The 21,320-nt window shown below is 45.4% G+C and overlaps 1 protein-coding gene across 1 annotated transcript in view; it reads right to left on the bottom strand.

Annotated features, from left to right (window-relative positions):
• LOC126424657 (brachyurin-like) overlaps positions 1-9,209 on the bottom strand; it is a 144,583-nt gene extending 135,374 nt beyond the window's left edge. Inside the window, exon 1 of the mRNA XM_050087388.1 lies at positions 9,068-9,209. Coding sequence (XP_049943345.1) covers positions 9,068-9,209 — 142 coding nt within the window. The remainder of the gene's footprint in view (positions 1-9,067) is intronic.
• Positions 9,210-21,320: the final 12,111 nt, after the last annotated feature.

Here is a 21,320-nt window from a genome sequence, read left to right as displayed (position 1 = left end):
AGTTTTGTTTAATGATTTATCGTGTCGTCGTAAAACCCACGGCTTAACCCAGGTACGTTTCCTTTTTTTCCCTCAATTCTCTTCTGCATTTGCACACAGTGCAATTGTGGTTAATAACAGGTTGTTGTTGTCAGCCATCTTGAACTTTGACGAAAAATATGATGACAGTGAAATACCCCATCTAGCGCTACGTCACAGATCTTTGTCAAATGTATTTGACGAAATATTTGTTCACATCTTTGATCAAATCTTTGACAAAGAAATTTGATAGTGTAATACCGGCCTAAAGTGAGGAGGCATCCTTTGACAGAGGCAGATCTTAGCACTCTGTCACGAGCCAAAATGAGTTTAATATTTTAGTCATATGATGCATGACGTAATAGATATTAGGCTGATTAGAACAGATTTTTTTCCACCTGATGAAAAAATACTTAGAAGGAATGTAGCCTATGCCACACTGTTACAAGATCTTCACAACAAGTAACGATACTTTACTGATGAGTATGTCCTGGTTTCTTCTGTCCTTGAAAATAACTTGTATAAAAGCTAGAAACCAACACTTTGCATGAGAAATTCGAGGCATTTGGTCAACATATCGCTATCTCAGATTGGGTAAAGTGGATTTTTTAAACTGGGGAAGGGGGAGGGGGGAAGCTATGTCGGGGTGGAATCGGTTAGAACTGCTATATACATCCAAGCTGCAGCTGCAAAGAATGCGCCGACCAGTCTGATTTTCCCCATGGCAGCATGGGCTGGTGAAGCGTGAAGTGCGCTGGGTGAGTGGAGATAGAAACGGATGTATGTGTTGAGTGAGAGAAGATTCAAAATAACAGCTGTTTGGGCCAGACATATTAATAACATTCGAATTCCTACCATTCCAATCATCCCTGGATGCCCTCCATGACCAGTGGTATTGCAACCTGGCTTACACACGCGTCCAGGACTGCAACTGCGGTAGAAGTGGAAGTTTTCACCCATGTAGTTTTCACCAATTTCGTATCACTAGTGTCATCGGTGTTTGAGGATATTGGTGCACTGTATGTGTTTATCAGAACATGAGCGTGTGGAATGTGCCAGTGTTTCAGTGATCTCTGACATCAGCCCATGTCAGCTACTGCTACAGACGGATTTGTGGTTAAGTGTGTCGCGTTTAGTGCTTGTCAGTACATCGCAGTGGACTCTGTCTTGCAGTGGTATTTGCTGTTGTCTCTATCCTATCACACAGTAGATCCTTCCTCCTTCTGAATGTAGTGGAGAGAACCAATTTAGGAATTATACAGTGTTTTAAAAACCCAATAGCAACATCAAATTCCAGATTGATAATGATCTCTGATATCTAGCCATGACGACTTATTTTTCTGGATTAGATCGCTGTTTAAGTGTGTTATGTTTAGTGTTTCGCGGTACATCACAGTGGACTCTGTCTTTCAGAGGTATTTATTATTGTTGTCTCTATACCACTGTGTGGTAGATCTTCCTCCACCTCCTGTTGTGGCTGAGAGAACCTGTCAACTTAGGAATTCTGTAGTACTTTTGAAAAAGAAAATACACTTCGAAGACCTGTAGTGCTGAGGAACGCCATAACCATGACGGAATAAATTCACATTGAAATTTGAAATTGCAACTATCATTACATACATCACAACTTCCAATGGTGATGACGAATAATAATAGGTTTGTATTACTTAATGAAACTTCTCGCCTGAGCATAACACAATTGTTTATGCAGACAAACTACTGTGCAGTGTTGTTCATTATTAGTTTTAAACTGTGTGCGTTTGAGCAAATCATATGAGTCCCTATATTAATGATTTAATTAATATTTCCTGTGGGACATCTAACGAAGCAATATTTGAAACATCTTCAAGATATGATATTCCACACCAGATTTAATAACTTCTGAAGCACTTCATGAAGTGTATCACAAGAAAGTGCACCAGGATGGCTTGGGCAGTTTAGAGTCCATGGCTGGAATGAAAAAGCGCTACAGTTGTTTGAATGTCCCACACTCATTCCTATGTCATGTGCAAAGCACCTACCTACCTCTCTCTCTCTCTATCTATCTATCTTTCTAGGCAACAATCATTTGTTTCTTTCACTATAGTTTGAGTCAGCCTGCTATTTGTTTTGTGATGTCATTAATGTGTGTGTGTGTGTGTGTGTGTGTGTGTGTGTGTGTGTGTGTGTGTGTGTGTGTGAAATAGCTACCATGTTCGCCATATATCCCCTACATCATGATCATATGACCAGAAATTAATTATTTATTAACTTCATCAGTGTTTCTGGATCCATTGCCAATCAGGTAATTGCTCCTAAGGAAAGTGTCCCTTGCATTTGCTGGTATCCGACAGACCATTTGAGATAGCAGGGGATGCTGACAGGATGTGCGATTTTATTCCAGGGATTAGCGGGAGATCCGCTCTGTGTGGTGCATGTGGCAGCTGGCGTGTGGTGTGGCCGTTGATGGACACGTCGCTTTGTGGGGCCCCCAATGCACCCCAACTCGAGACAGCCTGCAGGGGGGACAAGACGAGAGAAAGTTAACAGGTATGTTGAAGCAATCTGCTAGGGTGAAATTACGTGTTTCCTCGACCTGTCAGTCAAAAGAGAACGATAGGTTTGTCCCTGAATGTATACTTGCCTGTGATGTAGGCAACCCACAATGTGGGGCTGATGCTGCTGTTGCCCTACTACTCCTGTTTCCAACCATGTACTGTCCGGTGCTGTAGCTGCTTACTACAAAAGTATGAGGCCTATGAGGAGCTGCTTGAACGTTGTACGCTATTGTTTTTAACTTGTCAGTGTGATAGATGGACTGCTGATAGCACTTTCGAAATCACGACTGATTTCTTCCACAGATTTTCTGTGACTTTTTTACAACTGTCCTCCACAGTGCTTGACGGTCCCTGGCCATAAGTACATGAGGTCCTCGAGATCTGACTGCCTCCAGACTTAAGTGTCTTCGATGGGGAATCATATGCGATCTTGTGGGTACTGCAGCAGATGAGCTACTCGATAATTGGGAGTGATAAACTCCTCGTATGTTCCGACTCCCTGAGATCCCATCACTCTCTACAATGCAGGTAAAGTAGTCCAGAATATCGTGGGTGCTCTGCTCGACCTACACAGGCTAGAGAAGGAAGTGTCTTTCAACTTGGAACCAGGACAAATGAAAAAGATATTTCAGTGTGCCATCTTCAAATGTGTTATCACCTCGCATGGCTTCTCGATCTAGTGAGAGGACCCTCCAATGTGTGGCCCTTTTGTCGTACAGGTCACAGTGCGCCACCTTTTACTAGAATGAATATTATTTTCAGATGAAAGGGCAGCAACTCTTTGCTGACAGATTTGCTCTCTATTTTAACTGACGATCAAGGGAATGTGACACGACTTTTAAGGTTTTGTGAGCATTCTACACGTTTCCTAAAATTTTAGGGCGACGTTTTTGATGTGTTATCCGGGTGGCGGTCTGATCCGCGTTTTTTGTAAATTATCAGCCAGTTACATACTTCTCCGAATCTGTTTTAGTTTTCCTCTTGTTTTACTTAGCTTTATTTAATAGTTGTAAAACATCTGAACAATTTTAAAGCTGGGATGAGATTTTCACTCTGCAGCGGAGTGTGCGCTGATATGAAACTTCCTGGCAGATTAAAACTGTGTGCCCGACCGAGACTCGAACTCGGGACCTTTCCCTTTCGCGGGCAAGTGCTCTACCAATTGAGCTACCGAAGCACAACTCACATCTGCTACTCACAGCTTTACTTCTGCCAGTACCTCGTCTCCTACCTTCCAAACTTTACAGAAGCTCTCCTGCGAAACATGCAGAACTAGCACTCCTGAAAGAAAGGATATTGCGGAGACATGGCTTAGCCACAGCCTGGGGGATGTTTCCAGAATGAGATTTTCACTCTGCAGCGGAGTGTGCGCTGATATGAAACTTCCTGGCAGATTAAAACTGTGTGCCCGACCGAGACTCGAACTCGGGACCTTTGCCTTTCGCGGGCAAGTGCTGTACCAACTGAGCTACCCAAACACAACTCGCGACCCGTCCTCACAGCTTCAGTTCCGCCAGTACCTCGTCTCCTACCTTCCAAACTTTGGAAGGTAGGAGACGAGGTACTGGCAGAAGTAAAGCTGTGAGTACCGGATGTGAGTCGGGCTTCGGTAGCTCAGTTGGTAGAGCACTTGCCCGCAAAAGGCAAAGGTCCCGAGTTCGAGTCTCGGTCGGGCACACAGTTTTAATCTGCCAGGAAGTTTCATAATTTTAAAGCTATCTTTCATTGAGTTGGTGTGATATCTGCTAACTATGCGAGGTCTGTTCATAAAGTATCGGCAATTTTCATTTTTTAGAAATACTTTTATTATTCGTCTATATTAATGACATCTCCTTCAAAGTAGTCCCCATTACACGTAATACACCTATGCACCCGCTTCTTCATATTCCCGGAACACTTCTGGAACTCTATCTTTGCGACAGCACGTAGCTCTTTCAGCGATGCGCTTTTAACCTCATCTAAGGTTCTAAAACGACGGCTCTTTTCGGATTGCTTCTAGAAAACTGCGTGGCAGTTGTGGGTAGTAGTACTTCTAACTAATTTTGACCTTTTGGCTAGAACTCGAGATGCCCTACACGGTTAAAATCGAAGGAAACGCTGAGCAGAACCTTTCCAAATTCCATCGCACATTCCGAGCTTTTCTCGAACTTGCCGGTCCAGAATGCCTCCGATAGATGATTCATCCTTCGTTTCGACGTTATACCCGTACACCCATGTGTTGTCACCTTTTGTGGTGCGTTTCAGTAGTTTTGCACCGTTGCTCACCTCTTTTAGCGACTCCCGAGCAACTTACATTCTCCGCTGCTCTCAATCGAAATTCAACGTCTTTCTACATCTCAGTATATACTCGGTTAGCCACCAAGCAGTGTTTGGCGGAGGGCACAATTCGCACAAAAGTAATATTTCCCTCCCTCTGATCCACTCGCGGATCGCGCGAGGGAAAAACGATTGGATGTACGCCTCAGTACGAGCTCTAATTTCCCTTATCTTTGAATGGTGATCACTGCGCGATTTGAAAGTTGGTGGTAATAATATATGCTCTACATTCTCTGTGAAGATCGGATTTCGGAATTTAGTGAGCAGCCCCTTCCGTTTAGCGCGCCGTCTATCCGACAGTGTGTCCCACCAGTCACGAATCTTGCCGCTCTTCTTTGGACCTTCCCAATCTCTTGAACAAGACCCAACTGGTAAGGGTCCCATACAGACGAACAATACTCTAAGACTGGTCGATCTAACGTATTGTAAGCTATTTCCTTTGTTGAAAGACTGCGTCGCTTCAGGCTTCTACCAATAAATCGCAATCCAGAGTTTGCCTTACCCGTGAATTGTGTAATCTGATCATTCCATTTGAGATCATTTCGATTAGTCACACCCATATACTTGACGGATGTTACCGCTTCCAAAGACTGGGCATTTATTTTGTACTCGTACATTAATGGGGATTTTCGCCTTGTTATACGCAATAGGTTACGCTTAGTAATATTGAGAGATAACTGCCAGTCATTACAACACGCATTTATTTTCTGCAAATCCTCATTGATTTGTTCACAACTTTCGTGTGATACTGTTTTACTGTAGACTACAGCATCATCGGCAAACAGTCTAATGCCGCTGTCAACACTATCAACCAGATCGTTTATGTAAATCGTAAAAAGCAACGGACCTATTATGCTGCCCTGGGCCTTGGGGCACACCTGAAGTTACGCTTGTTTCTGTTGAGGTCACCCCATTTAGGACGACACACTGCTCCCTCCAACCGCATATGTCACCGGATAGACCGTAAGCGCGCACTTTTTGTAGCAAGCGTCATCGAGGAACTGAGTCGAACGCCTTTCGAAAGTCGAGAAAAATGCATCACCCTAGAAGTCGGTATCTAGAGCCTGTTGTATAACATACGCAAAGATGGCACGCGGTGTCTCGCAGTACAGGTGTTTTCTAAAACCGTACTGGTTTCTGCAGATGAGCTTCTCAGAGTCTAGAAAGGTCATTATGTCGTAACACAAAACACGTACCATGACTACAACAAATCTATGTCAGTGAAATTGGCCGGTAATTATGTGCATCCGATTTTCTACCCTTTTTATAGATTGCTATGACCTGGGCCTTCTTCCAGTCCCGTGGAACTTTCTGTTGTTCCAATGATCTCTGGTAGATGATGGATAAGAATGGTGCTATATTTGTAGCATGTTGTTGTTGTTGTGGTCTTCAGTCCTGAGACTGGTTTGATGCAGCTCTCCATGCTACTCTATCCTGTGCAAGCTTTTTCATCTCCCAGTACCTACTGCAACTTACATCCTTCTGAATCTGCTTAGTGTATTCATCTCTTGGTCTCCCTCTACGATTTTTACCCTCCACGCTGCCCTCCAATACTAAATTGGTGATCCCTTGATGCCTCAGAACATGTCCTACCAACCGATCCCTTCTTCTGGTCAAGTTGTGCCACAAACTTCTCTTCTCCCCAATCCTATTCAATACTTCCTCATTAGTTATGTGATCTACCCATCTAATCTTCAGCATTCTTCTGTAGCACCACATTTCGAAAGCTTCTATTCTCTTCTTGTCCAAACTATTTATCGTCCATGTTTCACTTCCATACATGGCTACACTCCATACGAATACTTTCAGAAATGACTTCCTGACACTTAAATCTATACTGGATGTTAACAAATTTCTCTTCTTCAGAAACGCTTTCCTTGCCATTGCCAGCCTACATTTTATATCCTCTCTACTTCGACCATCATCAGTTATTTTGCTCCCCAAATAGCAAAACTCCTTTACTACTTTAAGTGCCTCATTTCCTAATCTAATTCCCTCAGCATCACCCGACTTAATTAGACTACATTCCATTATCCTTGTTTTGCTTTTGTTGATGTTCATCTTATATCCTCCTTTCAAGACACTGTCCATTCCATTCAACTGCTCTTCCAAGTCCTTGGCTGTCTCTGACAGAATTACAATGTCATCGGCGAACCTCAAAGTTTTTATTTCTTCTCCATGAATTTTAATACCTACTCCGAATTTTTCTTTTGTTTCCTTTACTGCTTGCTCAATATACAGATTGAACAGATTTGTAGCATAGTCAGCATATAATCTTACGGGTATACCGTCTGGGCCAGATTACTTCCTGGCGTCTAAGTATCTTAACTGTTTTACTATCCCAGATACACTAAATACTACGTCAGCCATCCTTGCGTGTGTTCAATAATTGAAAGGGGGAACGGTGCTGCAGCCCTCTACGGTAAACGAGTTTCTGAAAGCTAGGTTTAGAATTTCGGCCTTCGGTTTATCATCATCAGTTACATTACCCGTACTGTCAGCAAGAGAATGTATTGAATTATTTGTAGCGTTCATAGATTTTACGTACGATCAGAATTGTTTGGGGTTGTTTTTAGAATCTGCAGATAAAAATATTACTTTCAAATTCGTTAAAAGAATCTCTCATGGTCCTTCAGACAGCTACTTTCATTACGCATAATTTCTGTTTGTCAGCGGGGCAGTTGAAATGGCTCTGAGCACTATGGGACTTAACATCTGAGGTCATCAGTCCCCTAGAACTTAGAACTATTTAAACCTAACTTACCTAAGGACATCACACACATCCATGCCCGAGGCAGGATTCGAAACTGCGACCGTAACGTCAGCGGGGCAGTCACTACGTTTAAAACGACTGTGCAAAATTCTCTGCTTGGCACAAACCTTGCCGTCAAACGTTTCATACCCAATACATCCGAAAAGATTTAATGGCATGAGCAAATTGGTATGCCAACATTACCAGCAACTTCTCTGTTGTGATTCAGCGATCATTCATAATCATTTCTTTCGCTTTTTCCACGTTTCCGTCGGTTGTTGACGTGCTGGGGCGCCCAGAAAGTTCGTCATCAGCAAATGATTCACCGCCAACTCCAAAACGCGTACACCACTCGTAAACCCTTGTTTCACTCATAAGAGACTTACCAAAAGCGATATTCAACATTTATAAAACTTATTTACATTTTATTCCATTTTCATAGCAAAATATAATGCATCTTGAAGACAAATCAGTATTTACCAATCATAAGCAAACACATGTAACTTATGTGACAACTGATGACCCACATTGTCCAATACAGCGATCAGTGAATACATAAAACTTCCTGGCAGATTAAAACTGTGTGCCAGACCGAGACTCGAACTTAGAACCTTTGCCTTTCGCGGGCAAGTGCTGTACCAACTGAGCTACCCAAACACAACTCGCGACCCGTCCTCACAGCTTCAGTTCCGCCAGTACCTCGTCTCCTACCTTCCAAACTTTACAGAAGCTCTCCTGCGAACCTTGCAGAACTAGCACTCCTGGAAGAAAGGATATTGCGGAGACATGGCTTAGCCACAGCCTGGGGGATGTTTCCAGAGTAAGATTTTCACTCTGCAGCAGAGTGTGCGCTGATATCAAACTTCCTGGCAGATTAAAACTGTGTGCCGGATCGAGACTCGAACGCGGAACCTTTGCCTGGAAGACAGGAGATGAGGTACTGGCAGAAGTAAAGCTGTGAGGACGGCGCGTGAGTCGTGTTTGGGTAGCTCAGATGGTAGAGCACTTGCCGGCGAAAGGCAAAGGTCCCGAGTTCGAGTCTCGGTCCAGCACACAGTTTTAATCTGCCAGGAAGTTTCATATCAGTGCACATTCCGCTGCAGAGTGAAAATCTCATTCAGTGAACATATAGTTTGACATGATGGCCGACAACAACGAACAATCGAGAAAATTGGACTAATACAATCCTCGAAATTAAAAGTTCCCCATACTTTTTGAACACGCCTGTATACAGCAAATAACAGAGGACGCTGCGTGCTCCGAGATTAACAAATTGGCAGGAAATCATAGTAGGCCATCATAAATTAGTGAGGAGAAAAGAACATAAATGATGCATTGTTTAACGCTTGGCAACGAAGACAAAATCTGTAAAAAATTGTAGTAAAGCAGTTGATTGTTTTACGTGTGTCTCTGCGAAATATAGTGACTGCTAGAAGAGACTCACTCGTTCCCGCCATCACCACCACCAGAGCAGACGCCAGCGCACAAGGGAAGCGAGTAGCCATGGCTGGTGCCGTTCCCAGCTCCGTCACCGCTGGCGCTGCTGCTGCTACCCAGGCCACCTGCAGGCGCGTCGCCTTGTGCATGCACGCTGATAAGCCAAAGCATTACGACCTCTGCCCACGTCGACGTTAGATGTCGCCTGGTGGCGTTGCGGCCACTTCATGTGTGTAGGCGGAGCACACAAGAACGGTTTTTTTTTCCTTTATTGTTTCTCGATTCCCCCCGAAGGGGGCGGGCTGGCAGCAGCTTATTACGCTGCTCTGCAGCCTACAGACTTTTTAAAACGTGTGAAGAAGTTAAGAAACAATAAAAGCAGGCGATAAAACAGGGACTTAAATTGTAAAACGGTGGAAAATTGTGGAAAGTTAAAACATAAAGCAAAGCGTTCGCAGAGCGAATAAAAATACACAGGATGCAGACAGGTAACATAGTAGACAGACAATTAAAAAGCATGGCGACAGTCTGGTTTCTATTTGCTAGAGATATAAAAGCACACCCAGCAACAGTATGATGTCCGTTTGCAACACTCCAGAAAATACACACAACACTGAACACTCACTGTAAACACTGCACTAAAATGTCGGCACAAAGATGACACACCATAGCCTAGGGCAGATGGGGGAGGGGGGGGGGGGGGTGGACCTGGACAGATGAGGGGGAAAACAAGGAGGGAGAAGAGGAAAAACTAAAGGTGGGGGGGGGGGGGGACCAAAGGAAGGAGTGATAAGGGGGGGAGGGGCAGAGCAGACACGATAGGGAATGGGGAAAGGCAGAGGAGGGACATGCAAAAGGACTCGGGGGAGAGAAGGGGGGCAGAGAGAGGGTAGGTGGGGAAAAAAGAGGATTGAAGTGGGGGAGAGGGAGCCCAAGAAAAGGATGGATGAAAGGAGGGGGGGTAAGGACCAGAGTTAATACGAGTGATAAATAGAGGGAGAGAGGGCATCATCCGGGAGGGGGTAGAATGGGGGTAACCCCGGAGATTATATGGGCTGCAAGTTGGATAATCCATTGAGATAAGCGACTTTGACAAAGGACAGATTATTATAAAGCAGATCCTGTGAACGCATATCTCAAAAACAGCGAGGCTTGTCAAATTTCACGTGCTACTGTCATGAGCATCTACAGGCTGGTACATTGATAGTGAGCGGGCCAAATATCTCACGAAATAAGCGTCAAACAAAAAACTACAAAGAACGAAACTCTTCTAGATTGAAGGGGGAAACCAGAAGGCGCTATGCTTGGCCCGCTAGATGGCGCTGCAATAGCTCAAACGGATATCAACTGCTTTTTTTTTAATATAACCCCCATTTTTATTACATATTCGTGTAGTACGTAAAGAAATATGAATGCTTTAGTTGGACCACTTTTTTCGCTTTGTGATAGATGGCGCTGTAATAGTCACAAACGTATAAGTACATTTCCGCCAGTGCCAGCTGGAGTGGCCGAGCGGTTATAGGCGCTTCAGTCTGGAACCGATCGACCACTACGGTCGCAGGTTCGAATCCCGCCTTCGGCATGGATGTGTCTGATGTCCTTAGGTTATTTAGGTTTAAGTAGTTCTAAGTTCTAGGGGACTGATGATCTCAGCTGTTAAGTCCCATAGTGCTCAGAGCCATTTGAACCATTCCGCCAGTGCGGATGGTATTTGCTTCGTGATACATTACGCGTGTTAAAATGGACCGTTTACCAATTGCGGAAAAGGTTGATATCGTGTTTATGTATGGCTATTGTGGTCAAAATGCCCAACGGGCGTGTGCTATGTATGCTGCTCGGTATCCTGGACGACATCATCCAAGTGTCCGGACCGTCCGCCGGATAGTTACGTTATTTAAGGAAACAGGAAGTGTTCAGCCACATGGGAAGCGTCAACCACGACCTGCAACAAATGATGATGCCCAAGTAGGTGTTTTAGCTGCTGTCGCGGCTAATCCGCACATCAGTAGCAGACAAATTGCGCGAGAATCGGGAATCTCAAAAACGTCGGTGTTGAGAATGCTACATCAACATCGATTGCAACGGTACCATATTTCTATACACCAAGAATTGCGTGGCGACGACTTACAATGTCCTGTACAATTCTGCCACTGGGCACAAGAGAAATTACGGGACGATGACAAATTTTTTTCACGCGTTCTATTTAACGACGAAGCGTCATTCGCCAACAGCGGTAACGTAAACCGGCATAATATGCACTATTGGGCAACGGAAAATCCACGATGGCTGCGACAAGTGGAACAACCGCTACCTTGGCGGGTTAATGTATGGTGCGGCATTATGGGAGGAAGGATAATTGGCCCCCATTTTATAGATGGCAATGTAAATGGTGGAATGTATGCTGATTTCCTACGTAATGTTCTACCGATGTTACTACAAGATGTTTCACTGCGTGACAGAATGCCGATATACTTCCAACATGATGGATGTCCGGCTCATAGCTCGCGTGCGGTTGAAGCGGTATTGAATAGCATATTTCTTGACAGGTGGATTGGTCGTCGAAGCACCACACCATGACCCGCACGTTCACCGGATGTGACGTCCCCGGATTTCTTTCTGTGGGGAAAGTTGAAGGATATTTGCTATCGTGATCCACCGACAACGCCTGACAACATGCGTCAGCGCACTGTCAATGCATGTGCGAACATTACGCAAGGCGAACTAATCGCTGTTGAGAGAAATGCCGTTACACGTATTGCCAAATGCATTGAGGTTGACGGACATCATTTTGAGCATTTATTGCATTAATGTGGTATTTACAGGTAATCACGCTGTAACATCATGCGTTCTCCGAAATGATGGGTTCACAAAGGTACATGTATCACATTGGAACAACCGAAATAAAATGTTCAAACCTACCTACGTTCTTTATTTTAATTTAAAAAACCTACCTGTTACCAACTGTTCGTCTAAAATTGTGGCCATATGTTTGTGACTATTACAGCGCAATCTATCACAAAGCGAAAAAAGTGGTCCAACTAAAACATTCATATTTCTTTACATGCTACACGAATATGTAATGAAAAATGGGGGTTCCTATTTTTAAAAAGGCAGTTGATATCCGTTTGACCTATGGCAGCGCCATCTAACGGGCCAATCATAGTGCCATCGTTTCCCCCTTCTTTGTAGTTTTCTCCGTTTGACGCTTATTTCGTGAGATATTTGGTCTGGTCACGATCAATGGACCACCCTGTATAGAAAGAAGTAGGACCGTGAAACTACCACTAGCCGCTAAATGGTTGGACGCCCATGACTCTTCATAGGGTTTGGGGCCTTGTCTGCCCTGTAAAGTAGGATAGATTGTGATCTGTGGCATTTCTGACCAAAGAGCACAACCCTGGTGGACGCACAAGTGTTTCTGAGTTTCGGAGCACACCTTTAATCGTACATTGTTGAACTTTGAGCTCCACAGCCGACTACCCCTACGTGTTCACGTGTTGACCCAACGACGTCGTCAATTACGAATGCAGTGGGCGCGGGACCACTGGAATTCTATCGTCGACCAATGGAAACGTGTCGGCTTTTCGTGTGAATCACATTTTTGCTACATTAGGTCACCGGTCGCCTCCACAAACGCCGTCGCAAAGGTAAATGGAAATGCCGTGTGGCTAGGGCCGCCCGTCGGGTGACCCTTCGTCGGGTGCAAGTCTTTCGAGTTGACGTCACTTCGGCAACTTGCGTGTCGGATGGGGATGATGATAAGGACAACACAACACCCAGTCCTTGAGCGGAGAAAATCTCCGACCCAGCAGGGAATCGAACCCGGGCCCTTAGGCAAGACATTCCGTCGCGCTGACCACTCAGCTACCAGGGGCGGACGCCGCCAATGTCAACAGGAACTTGGAACGTGCCGCGCGCCATAGTTTCAGGCTGGTAGGAGTCGTGTTATGCTGTGGGAGACATGTTCCTACGCTTGCATGGGACCTCTGGCGGTAATCGAAGACACGTGACAGCTGCAAGCCCTCTGCATCTCTTCATGCTTGATGTCTTCCCCGACAAACTTGTCATCTCTCAGCAGTATGATTGTCGGCGTCTCGGAGCCTGAACAGTGTGGTTTGAGGATCATTACAGCGAACTCACGTTGATGTCTCGGCGACCAAATTCGTGATGTAAATCCTACGGGACCCATCTGTATCACTATCGGGCGCCATCACCGCGTACGCATATCAGCGACCCATAATTACGACAATTACATGACCTTTGCGTAGTGGCGGCTGGAAGGGCATCCGGCCACCCCTTCGCTTAACCTTGCTAAATCCGATTGTAACCACGCCGACCCTGCGAATACTGGGGGACAAAGGTGTAAGCAAAAAGAAAACATGACTGAAGCTAAATTCTTCTGGGTTATTAGGCCGCGTCATGTTTCTTCTAAAATGTTCGACGTTTCGACCCCTCTGCTGGGATCTTCCTCAGGATCTTTTGGTGTCCACTACTGTTAGAACACCGTCAGAGACGAGTGTCGCGTCCACTTATAAAGAGGGAGTTTTCTGGCGTTCATGCTGGAGAAGTGTTAGTATTGGTTAAAATTCGTATGGCTACCATTGGCAGGTGGCAGTTGACGATAAATAACGAAAAGTGTGAGGTGATCCACATGAGTTCCAAAAGAAATCTGTTGGAATTCGATTACTCGATAAATAGTACAATTCTCAAGGTTGTCAATTCAACTAAGTACCTGGGTGTTAAAATTACGAACAACTTCAGTTGGAAAGACTACATAGATAATATTGTGGGGAAGGCGAGCCAAAGGTTGCGTTTCATTGGCAGGACACTTAGAAGACGCACCAAGTCGACTAAAGAGACAGCTTACACTACACTCGTTCGTCCTCTGTTAGAATATTGCTGCGTGTGTGGGATCCTTACCAGGTGGGAGGACATCGAAAGGGTGCAAAAAAGGGCAGCTCGTTTTGTATTATCACGTAATAGGGGAGAGAGTGTGGCAGATATAATACGCGAGTTGGGATGGAAGTCATTAAAGCAAAGAAGTTTTTCGTCGCGGCGAGATCTATTTACGAAATTTCAGTCACCAACTTTCTCTTCCGAATGCGAAAATATTTTGTTGAGCCCATCCTACATAAGTAGGAATGATCACCAAAATAAAATAAGAGAAATCAGAGCTCGAACAGAAAGGTTTAGGTGTTCGTTTTTCCCGCGCGCTGTTCGGGAGTGGAATGGTAGAGAGATGGTATGAAAATAGTTCTATGAACCCTCTGCCAAGCACTTAAATGTGAATTTCAGAGTAATCATGTAGATGTAGATGTAGACTGGTGAGCCATAGTCATAGGGTAATACAGGAGACGGAGCGTTGGTAGCTCATCTCCTGTGGATACCATTGGCGGTCATCGTCATTGGATAGAAAGGCACTGTTCCACACTTATGCTGGAGACGGGTTATTGGTTGAAATGCCTGCTACCGCTATTGGTTGGTCGTCATCAGTGGCTAGATTCGAAACGGACAGAGCAAGAGAGGGGGAATGTTTACCCAAAATATTATTGTCCGCCGAGGTGACTTGCAGCGCGTTGTTTATGCCGCTCACACACCGCGGCCGCTTATTTACTTCCTTTATGGCAGGGAACCACGATGCCGGAAGCCTATAGCCGTCCTCTCTATGGAAATTAGATGAATTCTTAGAAATCTCAACAGCTTTCCGGACGTTTCTTCTATAAATGTTTGTTTCTTTAGCCAGTACACGTACGTTATTAAAATCGATGTCAGAGCCACAGTTCTCGTGATTTTGCACTTTGTTTTAGCCGCATGTGTCGTTCGTGTTCCTTAATGCGTTCTTTAACAGTTCTTCCCGTTTCTCCTATATGCACTTTGCCGCAGCCACATGACACTTGATAGACGCCTGCATTGTGGATGTAATCAGGTGCATCCGTTTTCCGTCGGAAAAAGTCTTTTATTTTGTTTTGACTAAAGAAAGATGTCTGAATTCCATTTTTCTTTAAAATTCTGCGTATGCGGCCAGTGACCCCACAAACGAACGGTAACCTGACGGAGTGAGAAGGCGGTTCCTCGTCATTCTTATTAGCGGTATAAATATTCCGCCTAAAAGCCCTGTCGATTGAATAACTATCATACCCATTTACCTTGAATGTCCTCTTTAAAAAATTAGCCTATGACTATGGCCCACCAATGCTATGCATATGAATTTTAACCAATGCTATCACTTCTCCAGCACGAACGCCAGAAAACTCCCCCTTTATAAGTGGACGCGACACTCGTCTCTGACAGTGTTCTAGCAGCAGTGGGTACCAAAAGATCCTGAGGAAGATCCCAGCAGAGGGGTCGAAACAGCGAACATTTTAGAAGAAACATGACGTGGCCTAATAACCCAGAAGATTTTAACTTCAGTGACAACGGCCACGAAAGCCTGCAGACTTGCAGAAAACATTACCTTTGCGTAGATATGTAATGGCACATACCTCCACGAACCTACCAGCAAACTGTCGGATCGCTGACACACATACATTTCATTCCAAAGATGGGCAAACAAGCTATTAAGCAGGTGGTCATAAAGTTTTGGCTCATCAGTGATGGATTTCGCTCCATAAAAGGGTAAACAAACTATTAAGCAGTTGGTCATAATATTTTGGCTCATAAGTGTATACAGTTAATGACACGGGGGTGGTGTATCGTACTTAAGAACACTACGCGCGTCAGTAGTATATATGTTATGAGCTCGGTGGTGCTATCTCCCCTGTCCAAGGACGCAGCAAGACAGAACACGTCATGCTGTTCCAGTAAAGTCAAGTTAATATGCAGAGTATCGATAAATTTCCACTATCATTTCAAAAAATCATAATTTCGAAGCTATCAGAGACAAGTTGTGATACTGGGTTGGCGCAAAAATCTGTACCGCATTTTCATAAATGCAATAAACACAACAGATACACATACCAGAGACATTAGTCATCAATAATACACTCCTGGAAATTGAAATAAGAACACCGTGAATTCATTGTCCCAGGAAGGGGAAACTTTATTGACACATTCCTGGGGTCAGATACATCACATGATCACACTGACAGAACCACAGGCACATAGACACAGGCAACAGAGCATGCACAATGTCGGCACTAGTACAGTGTATATCCACCTTTCGCAGCAATGCAGGCTGCTATTCTCCCATGGAGACGATCGTAGAGATGCTGGATGTAGTCCTGTGGAACGGCTTGCCATGCCATTTCCACCTGGCGCCTCAGTTGGACCAGCGTTCGTGCTGGACGCGCAGACCGCGTGAGACGACGCTTCATCCAGTCCCAAACATGCTCAATGGAGGACAGATCCGGAGATCTTGCTGGCCAGGGTAGTTGACTTACACCTTCTAGAGCACGTTGGGTGGCACGGGATACATGCGGACGTGCATTGTCCTGTTGGAACAGCAAGTTCCCTTGCCGGTCTAGGAATGGTAGAACGATGGGTTCGATGACGGTTTGGATGTACCGTGCACTATTCAGTGTCCCATCGACGATCACCAGTGGTGTACGGCCAGTGTAGGAGATCGCTCCCCACACCATGATGCTGGGTGTTGGCCCTGTGTGCCTCGGTCGTATGCAGTCCTGATTGTGGCGCTCACCTGCACGGCGCCAAACACGCATACGACCATCATTGGCACCAAGGCAGAAGCGACTCTCATCGCTGAAGACGACACGTCTCCATTCGTCCCTCCATTCACGCCTGTCGCGACACCACTGGAGGCGGGCTGCACGATGTTGGGGCGTGAGCGGAAGACGGCCTAACAGTGTGCGGGACCGTAGCCCAGCTTCATGGAGACGGTTGCGAATGGTCCTCGCCGATACCCCAGGAGCAACAGTGTCCCTAATTTGCTGGGAAGTGGCGGTGCGGTCCCCTACGGCACTGCGTAGGATCCTACGGTCTTGGCGTGTATCCGTGCGTCGCTGCGGTCCGGTCCCAGGTCGACGGGCACGTGCACCTTCCGCCGACCACTGGCGACAACATCGATGTACTGTGGAGACCTCACGCCCCACGTGTTGAGCAATTCGGCGGTACGTCCACCCGGCCTCCCGCATGCCCACTATACGCCCTCGCTCAAAGTCCGTCAACTGCACATACGGTTCACGTCCACGCTGTCGCGGCATGCTACCAGTGTTAAAGACCGCGATGGAGCTCCGTATGCCACGGCAAACTGGCTGACACTGACGGCGGCGGTGCACAAATGCTGCGCAGCTACCATTCGACGGCCAACACCGCGGTTCCTGGTGTGTCCGCTGTGCCATGCGTGTGATCATTGCTTGTACAGCCCTCTCGCAGTGTCCGGAGCAAGTATGGTGGGTCTGACACACCGGTGTCAATGTGTTCTTTTTTCCATTTCCAGGAGTGTATATACTCCTTCACTGTTTACAACAGTGTGCCAACGCTGGGCTAACTTTTCGATTCCGTGACCATAGAAATCACGTGGTTTTGAGACGAAGAATTCGTCGATCCCTGTTGGGAGCAAATTTTCGTACGAAAAGAAAGTTCCTTAAGGGTTGTCCGATAGAGAACGAAAGAAGTGAAAATGTGAGGGCATAAGATCAGTTGAATAGGGTGGGAGCAGAATGACTTCCCAACCCAACACCGGTATAGTGTCTTCTGTCAGTTTAGCAGAGTGCGGGCGGGTTTTATCATGGAGTAGCGTCAATTCAACCAGTCTGCCTGGTCGTTGTTCTTGTATTGCATCTGCAAGACGTCTCAGTCGTTCACGATAAATGTCAGCAGTGATCGTTACACCTCAGGAAAGCAATTCGTAGAACACCGCACCGTCGCTGTTCCACCACATGCAGGACATTATCTTTTGTGGATGCGAACAGATCTTTGTATGGGGAGCTGCTGCTCCGTTTAGGCTCAACCATTCCTTCCTTTTCCTACATTCTGATAGACTGACAAAAAACACTATACTGGTGTTGGGTTGGGAAGTCATTCCGCTCCCACCTTATTCACCTGATCTTGTGCCCTCACATTTTCACTTTTTTCGCTCTCTATCGAACAACCTTTAAGGAACTTCCTTTTCGCAAGAAAATTTGCTTTGAACAGGTATCGACGAATTCTTCGTCTCAAAACCACGTGATTTCTATGGTCGCGGAATCAAAAAGTTATCCCAGCGTTGGCACACTGTTGTAAACAGTGAACGAGAATATACTCATATTATTAATGACTTATATCTCTAAACGCCATTTCTCGTCATCAGTAAAGACACAGGATACTTATGGTCGATGTTGCTCAAGATCCAAATGATCACCAGCAAGGAGAGATACCCATATGCGCATCTGCTGATTTTTGTGATTTTCGCTTGGAGCACGCCGTACCAACATACCCGGTTTTTGAACCTTCCCCACTGCATGCAAATGTCGCACTGTGGTGGAATGATCACAGTTCATCATGTTTTCCAGTTCTCGAATACACAGACGTGGAGCACTGTGAATTAATGCGTTTGAAGAATCTTTGTCATATGTGCAAATTTATGTATAATTAAAGAAATTTATTGTACTATGGGCATATTTGATACTTTATGATCTTTGCAGCGAATAAATCGTTTTTCATGTTTAGTTCACAAATCCCTTAAATTGTGAGCCAGTGGTGTCGTGAACTTACGTCTGGTATCCTTGGTTATATTCGTCTTCTTCCGCCATAGGTATTTATCTCTTGACCGTGTGTGTATCATTAATTCTTGATCAGACTTCCTCTTCCGATGCAGGCCGCTTGTTGATCTTTCACTGAGATAATGTACGGAAGAAAGGAAAACTTTCGTGGTTTTGCACAAAAACGACCTTTGAGGCTTAGTATTTTCATAGGATTATTATTCAGACAATACATTGATTCACAAGAAAAAGGCCGGCCGCGGTGGTCTAGCGGTTCTAGGCGCGCAGTCCGGAACCACGCGACTGCTACGGTCGCAGGTTCGAATCCTGCCTCGGGCATGGATGTGTGTGATGTCCTTAGGTTGGTTAAGTTTAAGTAGTTATAAGTTCTAGGGGACTGATGACCACAGATGTTAAGTCCCATAGTGCTCAGAGCCATTTTTTTTTTTTTTTTTCACAAGAAAAACACCTTCTCGCCACGAGAACTAAAGACAGAGTCTCTCTATTAATTGACAAAAAAATTGAAAGGAGTTTTTTTTCATTTGTTATTTGCCTTCCGCCGTAGCAAAATATACCTTCATCGACGCCCGCAGGGGCCGCGCTAATAATTATCATTGCATTTAAATTTTTGTCGTAACTTATTGGGGCTTTTCCTTGTGTACCTATACACATAGTCCGAAGGTCTTCCTGATGATGATGATGATGTTTGGTTTGTGGGGCGCCACTTTCATGAATGGTGATGAAATGATGGAAACAACACAAACACCTAGTCCTTTCGAGGCAGGTGAAAATCCTTGATCCCACCGGGAATCGAACCCGGGACCCTGTGCTCGGGAAGCGAGAACGCGACCGCGAGACCACGAGCTGTGGACGGAAGACCTTCCTGAACGTGGAGAGTAATTAACATCGAAACGATCCTCCTTAAAACGAGAGAACCATTTTCTTACCGTGCTGTGTCCAATGGCATTATTACCATACACGGCGCAAATGTTTCTGGCTACCTCCACTGCTATCACGCTCTGCTGAACTCAAAAAGAAGAATACGTCAGAAATATTCCGATTTCCCCAGTTGGAACTCCATTTTCTAGCATCCAGAGCTCCACTCAGTACCTCCAGATGATAAAACGACAAAATGTAAACTCTACGGCAACAATGAACCACAAATGGGAAATTTCAATCGATAAAGAAACCCACAGCAATACGCCAAACAACAACGCTACGCTACGTTATGCACCTTTCTAATACTTTGTTGTAAAACATCGAGTAGCTCTGAAAGTTATTTTAAATTCTGATCTGTCTTAGATTTGACTTGGAATGTATCAAAATGACGATAGACTAGGATAATGTGCAGTATGTAATCTGGTATGCAGAATTCCAAACTGTGACAATGGTATCGCATAATTATAGACCCCATTTTAGCAGAATACAAACGCAAAAATTAGCACTGTGATGTGAATCGAAAACCTTAAAAGGCAGACCTTTCTCTAAACAAAGCCCCCCCCCCCAACTTTCCGCCCACCCGCACCCTCCCACACACACACTCCTCCAGTGCCTCAAGGACGTGTTGTCAGCTTGGAAGCTGCCAGAATGGTGGGGTGCTGCGACTTCACACGGGAGTTGGAACGTGAACGACGCGCTTCCTGAGAAGTGGCTGGACCGTGACGGTCACGATGTCACACAATTAGACTTCTCTTTGTGGTGTTCGTCAAGGATCCCGTGTTGACGACACAGTCGATGATTCCTGCCCTTCGTGCTCCTATCGCTGAAGCTGTGGTGTCACCGCCAGACACCACACTTGCTAGGTGGTAGCCTTTAAATCGGCCGCGGTCCGTTAGTATACGTCAGACCCGCGTGTCGCCACTATCAGTGACTGCAGACCGAGCGCCGCTACACGGCAGGTCTAGTCTAGAGAGACTCCCTAGCACTCGACCCTGTTGTACAGCCGACTTTGCTAGCGATGGTTCACTGTCTACATACGCACTCATTTGCCGAGACGACAGTTTAGCATAGCCTTCAGCTACGTCATTTGCTACGACCTAGCAGGGCGCCAAATTCTTCAAGAGTGTATTCTGGATAATATTGTGAATCATGTACCGTCAAGAGCGACGTTCATCATTAATGGATTAAAGGTACGTATCAAACTAATTACGTCCGCTTTCTGAACACTCATTCCTTGTCATGTTCCAGACCTCACGTCAGTATAGTTCTTCCCTCCTCACGCCAGACTGCGTGAGCTAAAACGCGTGCATTTCGGCCTCCTCTTGTAACACGGTGTTGGCTCTTCTGCCAACTCAACAGAAGCAATCAGAAGTGTTGATGCTACAATACTGACCCTCGCATGGGCAGAACTCGAATTTCGCCTTGATGTGCTACGAGCGCACGCGTTAAAACTCTGATCTGTCTTAGATTTGACTTGGATGGCATCAAAATGACGATAGATTAGGAGAACGTGCAGTATGTAATCTGGTATTCCCCGCAGAATCCCACGCACACACTCCTCCAGTGCCTCAAGCAAGTGTTGTCAGCTTGAAAGCTGCCAGGATGGTGGGGTGCTAAACGTTTCGCAACAAACCACGATGATCTTTCACTAATAGCTTCCAAGTTATAAAATTTTGAAATCAT

This window comes from Schistocerca serialis, chromosome 10 (genome assembly GCF_023864345.2).
Source record: "Schistocerca serialis cubense isolate TAMUIC-IGC-003099 chromosome 10, iqSchSeri2.2, whole genome shotgun sequence".
In the NCBI taxonomy this organism is placed as follows: Eukaryota; Metazoa; Arthropoda; class Insecta; order Orthoptera; family Acrididae; genus Schistocerca; species Schistocerca serialis.
This window is presented reverse-complemented; position numbering and strand designations above follow the sequence as displayed.